The sequence below is a fragment of the Rana temporaria genome, chromosome 4 (assembly GCF_905171775.1).
Source record: "Rana temporaria chromosome 4, aRanTem1.1, whole genome shotgun sequence".
Taxonomy (NCBI): Eukaryota; Metazoa; Chordata; class Amphibia; order Anura; family Ranidae; genus Rana; species Rana temporaria.
The window spans coordinates 420,447,098-420,459,307 of record NC_053492.1 but is presented as its reverse complement, the minus strand read 5'-3'; the positions used below and the strand labels follow the sequence as shown (position 1 = coordinate 420,459,307).

Here is a 12,210-nt window from a genome sequence, read left to right as displayed (position 1 = left end):
CAAATAAATGGTTCAGAGCGCATAAATACCCTTTAATTGTGGGGGGTACAGAAGGTAACATTGTTTCTGTTTTGGGTTGTTTATATCTGGAATGTTGATTTCAATGGTTGAGAAGTTTTTTCCTCTTAATGTAAACCAGTCATCGGGAACTTTAAAGAGGAAGTAAACCCTCTAAAGCATTTCTTTTAAAAACAAACCCCTGCAAGAGAAAGGCATAATGAGCTAGTATGCATAGCATACTAGCTCATTATGAATTACTTACCTGAGATCAAAGCCCCCAAAGCAACTCTCGTTCCTCACCTCTGCTGCTGCCATTGATACCAGAGTTGCCTCTGGGTATCACGGCTCCAGCGCTGTGATTGGCCAGAGCCACGATGATGTCACTCCCGCGCAGGAGCCGTCAGTGACAGCACGCTTGCCCTCACTAACGGCACGCTCAGTGCGCCTGCTCCACTGTCTGACGCGCATGCGCCATAGACATTTTGTACTCGCATAGGTAGATGTAGCATTGGTCTGATGCATCTGCCCCTAGAACTGAGCAATCAAACACTGCTAATCTTTGTACTTGGATCTTCAGTGAGCCGGTGACTGTCGGTCACCTGTGTGCTCTAATCTGCCCCTCTGCTGGGTTGTACAGGGATGGGATAGGCTTTCTCCCAACAGCTCACTGAGTGTCTGAGCCAGTTACCATTCCAGGCATCTCGGTAGGTCCTGACGGTTAAGTCTGAATCAATCAGTGAGTAACGTCAGCTGACAGTGGAATTTAACCTGCTATGGGCTGAAAAGGGGTCACAGGAGTGCAGAATGAAGTGTCCTACTTTAAAGGAATACACTTTCTGATGATTCTTCCGCGTCGAACCCACTTTTGGCAATGTTGGATGTCTAGTACCCCTTTGCCTGCTGTAGTTCCATTCTACAGCCCCTACCTCTCTATAGGGATAAATGGTCAGGTCTCCAGTAGCAAAGGGAAACTAAGTTTGAGAAGGGGACAGATTTGTCTTTTCTGGCTAGTGAAGATAATGGGCACTGTGCGGTATTGTCTCTTATGCTGGTAATTAAGCATGCACATGGTCGGCGCATTGAGTGTCTCTTTCTAAAGTTCACATTTCTTTTTGTTCAGGATTGGCAGTCAGTCTGGGCTTTGGAGCGCTAGCTGAAGTGGCCAAAAAGAGCCTAAGTCCAAGATCGGAGAATGTTGACGGTAAGTAAGTTGTAATGTCTTCCTCCTCTGGCTGGGAAGTTTGTGGATGGATGCCATCTTATTGCATAAATTTGTGTGTGTGTGTGTGTGTATGTATATATGTGTGTGTGTGTGTGTATATATATATATATATATATATATATATATATATATATATATATATATATATATATATATATATATATATATATATATATATATATATATATATATATATATATATATATATATATATATATAATGTGTGTGCTGTCAAGCGATTAAAATTTCTATTTGCATTAATGTCATAGTTAACTCACGATTAATCTCGCGATTAAGGAGGTTCACCCTTTAAAACATTTTTTTTTTTGTTTTCTTATTTATTTATTTTTTACATTTTGATCACTTTTATTGCTGTCACAAGCAATGTAAACATCCCTTGTGACAGCAATAGGTGGTGACAGGTACTCTTTATGGAGGGATCGGGGTCTAAAAGACCTCCGAGCCCTCCTTTGCACTTCAAAGTATTCAGATCGCCGAAAACGGCAATTCTGAATACTGTGTACTTTTTAAAATCCGGCACCATTGGCAGCCGAGAAACCCGGAAGTGACGTCATGACGCCGCTTCCGTGGTTTCAATGCGGAGACTGAATCAAAGGCGTTTACGGCTTAGTGTCAGTCTCCGCCTGAACACAGAACGCGGCGGATGGAGGATCGGGAGGCCCGGTCAGGGCGGCGGGAGGGGGGGGGGGAGGGGCATAACAACCGAGCGGCTTTTAGCCGCATCGGTTGTTCTGTTTGGATAGCCGATCGCCCGCTCTAAACAACGGTACCGGGATGATGCCTGGTATTACCCCCGAACGCCGAGGTCGCATATATGCGTCCCGTCGGCATGAAAGGGTTAAGAGGTACGTGCTGACAAAAAAAAAATGTTTTAAAGGGTGAACCTTGTTAATCACGCGATAAAAAAAATTGACGGCGTTAAAATGGGTTTGTGTTAACGCCGTTAACGCGTTTAACTGACAGCACTTATATATATATATATATACACATACATACATACATACATACATACATACATACATATTTTTTTTTTTTTTAGAGAGAGATGTATACCGTATTTATCGGGGTATGGTATTGCGTGCTCCGGCGCATAGCGCGCACCCCTAATGTGGACCTGCAATTCCTGTAAAAAAAAAAACATTTTGGTGTCTTGCGCGGTGTCCATCGGCGGTCTTGTCGGGTCCGGCGTCCGTCTGCGGCTTCGGTGGTGTCCTCCCGCGCTGTCTCCCCATCGAAAATTATAATACCTGTGAGTGTATATGGTACGTAGCTGCCTACTGGAAAGTTCTTGGACTGTGTGGGAACTGGAAAATAGGAGGAAGCTTGCAAAAAACATACAAACTCCATGCAGCTTCTGTCCCCAGGACCCAAATAATGTAAAAACTGCCAACCACTAGCTAGCCACAGTGATTCCCAAACTAGCCGCCTGCTTTTTTGCTCTTCTCAATAGGAGTTGAGATTGTATAATTGTCAGTTTGCCTGCCTAATAAAACTTTGAATGCCAAATTTGTATGCCAGAGGAACTTCCAAGGGAAATTACTTTTTTTATTTTTTTATTCATTTTTTGGAAAGTGACGGAAGGTTTTTTCATTTCTTCCAAGCATGCTCCTCCAGCCGTGTAGAATGTGACAGGCCATCGGTTGTACTTTGTTGATCGCCTTGTACTGGCTGACCTCCAGGGATCCACAAATAGATCCGGCTTAGAGGATAAGACCCGTATGCTGATTGCTGCTCTGTGTGGATTAGACTATCAAAACTCTTGTCATTCAGTGACACAATACGGGTTCTTAGGAGCTAATTTAGTCCGTACCCCCCCTCCCCCCAATAAACATCAGGCTTGGAAAATAAAGCATGCTCTGTACACTGTCAGGAGCCCAAGACCAACTCCAGCCAGAATGACTTCATATTTTCTATTTTATAAGCGTTAAAGCTGAAGTTTAATCTGCTTATATCTTGCTTGTGTAAAGCTGCGGGTAAAATACTTGAATCTTGGAGACATGTTGTTTATAAAGCGGTGAATTTTACTTTCATATCTACTGCTGGATTTTTTTTTTTTTTTTTTTTTTAAATTGACTGATTCCTTTTTCTTCAATGGACTCTTGATGACAATCACTCGCTGCTTTTTAAAAATGTTCCTTGGTGGTGCCCCATGTATGTATTCCCGATCTGTGTAGTTGTCCAACATGAAACAACTTCTGCACTTTGCCTCTGTCTAGGACCTTGCTGTATTATAGACCGCTCACTATGTACATCATCATAACCTCTTTTCCTCTAGTGATGTACTGCAGGGGTTGACAAATTTGCTTGGAATCTAGGAGCCAGCTAAAGTTAGGAGCCAGAAAACACGCCCCGTTGAGCTTGCGCGCAGAAGCGAACACATACGTGAGCAGCGCCCGCATATGTAAACGGTGTTCAAACCACACATGTGAGGTATCGCCGCGATTGGTAGAGCGAGAGCAATAATTCTAGCCCTAGAACTCCTCTAACTCAAAACATGCAACCTGTAGATTTTTTTAAACGTCGCCTAAAGATTTTAAAGGGTAAAAGTTTGTCGGCATTCCACGAGCGGACGCAATTTTGAAGCGTGACATGTTGGGTATGAATTTACTCGGCGTAACATTATCTTTCATAATATTAAAAAAAATGGGGATAACTTGACTGTTGGCTTATTTTTTAATTAAAAAAAGTGTAAGTTTGTCCCCAAAAAAGTGTGCTTGCAAGACCGCTGCGCAAATACGGCGTGACAAAGTATTGCAACGATCGCCATTTTATTCTCTAGGGTGTTAGGATAAAAAATATATATAATGTTTGGGGGTTCTAATTAGAGGGAAGAAGATGGCAGTGAAAATAGGGAAAAATTACATTAGAATTGCTGTTTAACTTGTAATGCTTAACTTGTAATACAAACGGCCACCACCAGATGGCGCCAGCTTACACATCTGGTGGTAATAACTTGTAATACCAACGGCTCACCACCAGATGGTGCCAGCTCACAAAAAAAAAAAAAAAAAAAATTATTTTTTTTGCCCACCTTCCAAGCCAAGTCGCCAGGACCCCATTTCTAGTCGCCATGGCGACCTGGCGCCCGGGATTTGTCGAGCCCTGATGTACTGTATTTGATATGTCATATATTCCGATGGTTCTCTTGTGTTTGTAGTATTCCAGAAATTTCCAATAAAAATACATTTTTTTTTTTTTACCAATTGTAATTGCTGCTCTATTGTGCAGGGTAACTGTTCTTGTCTGCCCCTCCCCTGTAGTTTTCTGCAGGTAGCTTGTGGTGGGCAGAGTTGGCTTGGTGCCTCCCCAGAGCTCGGCTCTCTGCACAGGCTTTGTACAGTGATGTCACTGCTACTTTAACTTTGTGTCAATCAAGGTATATATTTAAATGGAGGTATTTTTGCCTGGAATTTGGCATTAAAGTTCACCTTTGGAACATGTTGCATGTTCCACTCATATTTAGAATCTGCTGATTGCAGGTGCAATGCCTTACAGCAGGGGTCTCAAACTGGTGGCCCTCCAGCTGTTGTGAAACTACAAGTCCCATGAGGCATTGCAAGACTGACAGTTACAAGCATGACTCCCACAGCATGATGGGACTTGTAGTTTAGCAACAGCTGGAGGGCTGCCAGTTTGAGACCTGTGCCTTACAGGCTGCGGAGTAAAAAAAAATATATGCACTTTTTATTTTTATTTTTTTTCTTTGCCTGCAAAAATGTGTTTTTTTTTTTTTTTTTTTGTTTGTTTTTTTAAGGTAAACTTGGCCTTTAATATTTCTTGTATCTCAGACTAGCTGCTCAGTTTCTTGAATGATAAATGTTTGCTTTACTCAAACAGGGCACTTTCACCCCCTTCCTGCCGAAGGCATTTTTCAGCTTTCAGCGCTGTCACACTCATACAACACTGTACCCAAATGAAATATTTATCATTTTTTGTTTTCCCCCCTACAAATAGAGCTTTCTATTGGTGTAAAAAAAAGCAGATGTCGTCACCTCTGCTTTTTTTTTTTCTTGTGCTATAAACAGAAGAGGGACATGTTTGGAAAAAAAAACAAATTTTTTTGCTATAATGAATATAATTTATATTTTTTAAACCTTTTTTTTCCCTCCGTTTTGGCAGATACATATTCTTCTACATATTTTTGGTAAAGATGTATAGCTTTTTATTTTTTACTAGTTATAGCAATGATTTTTTTTTTATTGTGACTGCAGCAGACACATCGGACGCTTTTGACACTTTTATGGAACCATTCACATTTATACTGCGATCCCTGCTATAAAAATGCCTTGATTACTGTGTGTAAATATGACTGTCAGGAAAGAGGTTAACACTAGGGGGCGAGGAAGGGGTTAATGTGTTCCCTAGAGAGTGATTCTTACTGTGGGGGGAGGGGACTGACTGGGGGAGGTGACTGGTCTGTGTTCCTTTGTACAAGGGACACACCATTAGTCTCCTCTCTCTGACGGGCCATGGATCTGTTTACACACACATATCCACAGTCCTCGGTTACTTTGCACGCGCATCGGGTCCCCAGTGACGCGCTGCGCGCCCCCTCTTGGAAGGCGCAACGTCCTATGGTGTCCGCCCACAACAACCTACTACCCCCTCCCCCTGAAAGGTGCCAAAGGGGCGGAGGGTTCCCGAAAAGCGGAGGGGTTCATTTTTGGTGTGGACCTCCGCCTTTGTTTTTATATAGTGCCAGTTGTACTCAAATGTTCTACAGGGTGCCTGTGATTATCCAATTCAGTCTCTGTTCCAGAAAAGCTTTCCATCTCCCTCTAGTGGGGGTCACATCGACCAATGCCATGACCTTGGTCTGCACTGAAGCAGATGAGGGTAATGATGTCAAGTGTAGCTGACCAAGCATTGGTTCTGCCATCTCCCCTCTAACAGACTGAGGTCTTGGCCCCAATGTCAATGCTGATGAGAGCTCTCATGGGACCACATTACCTTCCCAGCATGCACAGCTCAGCAAATGTTTAGTTTGGGCAAGTAAAACAGCAGCTCTGATCTTTTGGAAATATATTCTCTTGTATTGAAAACATAATAATGTAACACAATAGGAATGATGGTGTTTGCACAACGTTTCACAATCCCTGTTGGCAGTGTGTGGGTGCCAGGTATTTTGTTTTGTGCCGCTCCTTCCTAATGGAACTCTGAATGCACTCCCTGGACATTTATTTACTTTTAACAAATTGTTTCTTTGTACAAGGAAGGGTAACTGTTAATGAATATGTATCTGCCACACACACACACCATTGAAACTAGGAACGGACTTGAAGGGCAGCTCTACCCGATGAAACGCATTCTAGTTCTGTGGCTGATGATATATTACACATCGACATTATACATCTGCATGACCAGTGCATTAGGCTCGATTGACACCTATGCATGTTGCTTTAGAGCGGTTTTGCGGCGCTTGCTGCGTTTTTCGACAGCGTGTTTACTGCAATTTTACAGCGCTTTGCATTTTTATATAAATTTATTTTCCCTGTTCGTCTTTCAGGACAGGTACTGTAGAGAGACACAGGCTCCTCCCCTCACAGGAAACACCGCCTTCCAATTAGGAATTTAAGCCTCATCCTCCCTCAGCTCCTCAGTTTATGGTGTTTCCTCCGGAGGGGAGACACTGCTTGGGGCCAAGGGCCAGACAGCTGGGGAAGCTGAGGCCAGTATTCCTGAGAGGGGGGACCTGTTCTCCCTGGGCTCAGGGCTATTTTTTAAAAGCATGGCGTCCTGGTTGACTGGGGAAGTCACTTACCCAGGACATCGCCGTGTAGCGTCCCGCGGACATTCCTGGGGTGGATTCAGCCGCGGAGGTCTATTTACTGATCGCACAGGGGTGGCGCTGCAGGCGGGGTGCACGCTCCCTGTGAGAATTCACAGTCGGCCAGGAAGCTGGGCCGGACCGGAGGACGAGTGACGTCAGTTCCGGGGGGGGGGGGGGGGGGCGGGCACTTCCGCCGGATACGCGTCACTGGTCCCGGACGCTGCAGTGTAAAAAGACCTGACGCTGGGCTGGTGCGGCCTCTCTCTTCTCAGCCGTAGGGTCGGCGTTTTTGCAGGCAGTCGCGACCACATTCCTCAGCGAGATGTCGGAAGCAGAGGCTTCCCGTGCACCTCCGGATGACAACAGCACCAGCCACTCTAAGGTAAGGAGAACCCTGGGGTGGTGTTCCCTTATCATGTTGTACAGCTTCACTGGTGATTTTTTTTGTTTTCTTCTCCTGGTGGTCGGGGAGTTTGTTGGTGTAGTGTGTCTGGAACCCTGGTGGTGGTTGGTCCTAGAACACTCCTGGTGGTTACCTGTGTTAAGCGCTGGTCTCTCTCTTAATCTAGCCTCCACTTTCTTCTGTGTTTTTCAGAAATCCACAGAAAAATCAGCCCACAGCAGGAAGAAATGCCCTTCCTGCAGATCTTCACTTAGTGAGCGTTGGAACAAAGCACTTTGCAGGAGATGTATTGAGGGGCTGGTTAAAGAAAGGGAGGCAGAGCAGGCATCTGAATTAGCAGCTTCTATGAAAGAGCTTTCTGGCACCTTTCAATCGTTTAAAGATATTTTTGCTAATTTTCAATTGCCCCAAAGCAGCCCTTCTGTAGCGCAACAGGTAATTCCACCGAATCCTGAGGTTCTTCCCTCTGGGAGTAGAGAGAAACCTGCGGATATCAGAGAGGATGCTGAGGAGGAGCAAGACAGTGCCGCTTCTAGCTCCCAAGAGGAGTCAGATAGTGAGAAGACAGAGGCAGGGCCCTCAAAGGTCTCTCGCTACAAGCTTTCCCTTGAAGAGGTGGAAGAGTTATTGGAAACTATCCACGCTACTTTAGGGATAGTTGAGGAGAAAGACACTGTCACTCCATGACCAGATGTACAGTGGTTTGGGAGAACAAAAGAAAAGGGTTTTTTCCAGTCCATGAAGTCCTGGTCAATGCCATCAAAAAAGAGTGGCAGGACCCAGAGAGGAAACCTTTCTTCTCAAACTCTTTGAAGAGGAGGTTTCCTTTTTCTGAAGAGGAGGCTTCAGTGTGGAACAAATCCCCCAAACTAGATGCTGCCTTTTCGCAGGTATCCCGACATACGGACTTGGCGTTTGAGGACATGGGGGTCCTTTCAGACCCCATGGACAGGCGGATGGATTCGCTATTAAAAAAGTCCTGGGATGCTTCCCAGGGGAACCTTAAGCCAGCTATGGCAGCAACAGTGGTGGCCCGTAATCTAGAGCATTGGCTCTTACAGATTAAGGCACATATTGAGGCCGGAACGCCTAAAGAGACTATACTTTCCTCTTTTCCAACTTTACTGAGTGGCGTGCGGTATTTAGCGGACGCCTCAGCAGAGTCAATCCGCATGTCTGCCAGGTCTGCAGCTCTATCTAATTCTGCAAGAAGAGCTCTCTGGCTCAAGACATGGCAGGGGGATAGCGCCTCAAAGGTTAAATTGTGCGGGATCCCCCTTACAGGAGACTTATTATTTGGGCCAGGCTTGGAGGCTGTCTTAGATCGTACAGCCGACAAGAAGAAGGCTTTCCCCTTAAAGAAAAAATTTGGGGGACAGGCAAAGAAAAAATTCTGGACCCAAAAGAAGGTGGAAGTCCCCAAACCTGAGGGAAAAAAAAAGTTTTGGGGACCAAAAGGGAAAGGCCGTGCCGGGGCGCTTTTTCGTGCTCCTGAACAGCCCCAAAAACCTCAATGACGGAGTCTAGGTGGGAGGAAGGTTGGGGGCCTTTCTCCCACAGTGGGAGATGATCACCAGCAACCAATTTGTGCTGGGGATCATAAGGAGAGGGTACAGACTAGAGTTCTCAAGTCCCCCCCCCATCCAGACTCTTAGTCACCAATTTGCCGCAGTGCAAAGAAAAATCTGTGGCTCTGATCTCCTCTCTTCAGGAGTTGGAGGATCAGGAGGTGGTAGTTCGGGTTCCATCGGAGGAGATAGGAAAGGGCTTCTACTCCCACATATTTGTGGTCCGCAAGCCTTCAGGGAAATTCAGGCTTATACTGAATTTAAAACCTCTAAACACCTCGGTCACGTACAAACGGTTTCGGATGGATTCCATCTATTCCGTGAGGACACTCCTCCTTCCGAACTGCTTCATGGCATCCATAGATCTAAAGGATGCCTACCTACACATCCCAATAGCGGAATGCCATCAGAGATTTCTCAGACTGGCCGTGAGGTCCAGAGAGGGGACGTTTCACCTACAATTCAAAGCACTCCCCTTCGGGCTCTCCTCTTCCCCCCGCATATTCACCAAAGTGATGGTGGAGGTACTAGCCTTTCTACGTCTCAAGGGCATCCTGGTGGTAGCTTACCTGGACGATCTGCTATTTTTTGCAGACTCCCCGACACGGTTGTCCCAGGACCTCCAGGTTGCAAAGGAGATTCTGGAAAACCTAGGTTGGCTACTCAATCTGGAAAAATCCAGCCTGACACCCTCCCAAAGAGTCACTTTTCTGGGATATGTACTGGACTCAACCAGACAGATGACTTTTCTCCCAATAGAAAAAGTTCAGAAGGTGGACAATGTAATATCACTTCTTCAGAGCAGTGGCCAGCTTCCGATAAGGAAAGTCATGTCAGCTCTGGGGTTATTAACATCTTCTCTTCCTGCAGTGCAGTGGGCGGGTCTGCATTTCTGACCTCTGCAACTGTTCATACTGAACATTTGGGACCACAAACCGGAATCCTTGGATTCCCTGATATCCATACCGGTTCACATCAAGAGGTCCCTTTGGTGGTGGAGGAAGGGGGCGAACCTTTTACAGGGCCTGGATTGGATCTCCCCGATCTCCAGAACAGTGACAACAGATGCCAGTGGCTCCGGTTGGGGAGCACACCTGGACTCCCTTCTGACACAGGGTCGCTGGGCAAAAGAGGACTCGCAAAAATCTTCGAATTGGAGAGAACTAAAAGCGATAGTTAGCCCTCAAAGCCTTTCAGAAGGAGCTGCAGGGACAGCATGTTCGAATCAGGACAGACAACTCCTCCGCAGTAGCTTATGTCAACAAGCAGGGGGGCACCAGGAGCAAGTCCTTATGGGATCTGACAAAGTCTATTCTCATATGGGCGGAGGCCAATGTCTTGTCCCTCTCAGCCATACATCTGAAGGGAGAATTAAATCAGGTCGCAGACTTCCTCAGCAGGAAGAAACTGAGGGAGGGCGATTGGGTTCTGAATCAAGAAGTCTTCAGAGCGATCACTCAAAGATGGGGTCTTCCGGAGGTGGATTTATTCGCCTCAAGAGAAAATGCCAAGACTCGGCTCTTTTTTTCCCTAAACAGGTGGGATGGAGCTCTGGCGGTGGACGCTCTGGCCCAAACCTGGCAGTTCTCCAGGTGTTATGCTTTCCCCCCTCCGGTTCTAATACCAGCAGTCCTCAGGAAACTGCAGGGGGAGAACACAACACTGATTCTCATCGCACCTCATTGGCCCAGGAGACCATGGTTCTCTATCCTAAAAAGTCTATCGATAGAACCTCCTTGGATTCTACCAATCCGGGAGGATCTCCTTTTACAGGGTCCAATCTGCTGCCCGCAGGTAGAGAGGTGGAATCTGGCAGCTTGGCTTCTGAGGAAGAGCTGCTGAGGGGCAAAGGGTTTTCAGAACGCCTGGTTGAAACACTCCTAAGCTGTAGAAAGAAGGAGACACAAGCCATTTACCAAAAAGTGTGGAAACGGTTTAACATCTGGTGTGCAGAAAGCTCCTTCAGTGTCAACAGCTCGGTGGCTGTTTTAGAATTTCTACAAGCTGGAGCTGATAAAGGGCTAGCACACTGAAGGGTCAAGTGTCAGCACTAAGTGTATTTCTTGAAAAACAACTAGCATTTGACCCTTGGGTCTCTAGATTTTTTAAGGCTTTGAGTAGACGGAGACCTGTAAAAACCTCCAATTTCCCAGTTTGGGATCTCTCATTGGTTCTTCAGGCCTTTACAGTAGAACCATTTGAGCCTTTAGACAAATGTAGTTTAAAAGTGATCACTCAAACAGTATTTTTAGTAGCGATCACTACTGCTAGGAGAGTGAGCGAACTCGAGGCCCTATCTATTAGGGCCCCCTTTTTTCAAGTTTTTCCGGATCGCATCATTTTTAAGACGGATCCGGCTTTTCTACCAAAGGTAGCTTCTAAGTTTCACAGAAGTCAAGAAATAACATTGCCTTCTTTTTGTTCAAATCCTGTGAGGGAACAGGAACACAAGTTTCACAACCTAGACGTTAGGAGGTGTGTCCTACAATACTTGGATTACACAAGTCAGTTCAGGAAAGCTGATTCACTATTTGTTTTGTTTTCTGGGTCCAGAAAAGGGTCCAGGGCTTCTAGACGCACGATAGCCAGATGGTTAAGGGCAGCCATCGTTCTAGCTTATTCTTCTAGGGGAGTAGAGCCTCCACAGGGTATCAAGGCTCATTCCACCAGGGCAGTAGCAACTTCCCAAGCAGAGTGTGCTGGTGCTTCCCCGGAGCAGATCTGCAAGGCTGCAACATGGTCTAGTTTTTCAACGTTTGTAAAACATTACAGACTGGACCTACTTTCAACCAAAGACCAGGCTTTTGGACGCAAAGTACTGCAAGCAGTTGTCCCACCCTAGGGTAAGGTGCTCGCTTATCCTCTCTACAGTACCTGTCCTGAAAGACGAACAGGGAAAAACGGGGTTACTTACCGGTAACATCCCTTTTCCAGGAGTCTTTCAGGACAGCACTGGTACCCACCCTCTTTGTTGTAGGGGATATTATGGAAACTCATCAGACGAGGCCGTCAGGTAAGATGTAATTTTATACTTTTATGACGTGTTCTTGTGTCTCCCCAGCTGGCCGGAGGTACTCTGGAAAAAACTGAGGAGCTGAGGGAGGATGAGGCTTAAATTCCTAATTGGAAGGCGGTGTTTCCTGTGAGGGGAGGAGCCTGTGTCTCTCTACAGTACCTGTCCTGAAAGACTCCTGGAAAAGGGATGTTACCGGTAAGTAACCCCGTT

General features: G+C 45.8%; 1 protein-coding gene across 2 annotated transcripts in view; it reads left to right on the top strand.

The window, feature by feature from the left end:
* Positions 1–12,210, top strand: part of COQ8A (coenzyme Q8A) — a 72,709-nt gene that overhangs the window by 31,684 nt on the left and 28,815 nt on the right. For both annotated transcript variants that reach the window (XM_040351333.1, XM_040351334.1), the window contains exon 5: positions 1,121–1,201. In XM_040351333.1, coding sequence (XP_040207267.1) covers positions 1,121–1,201 — 81 coding nt within the window. The remainder of the gene's footprint in view (positions 1–1,120; positions 1,202–12,210) is intronic.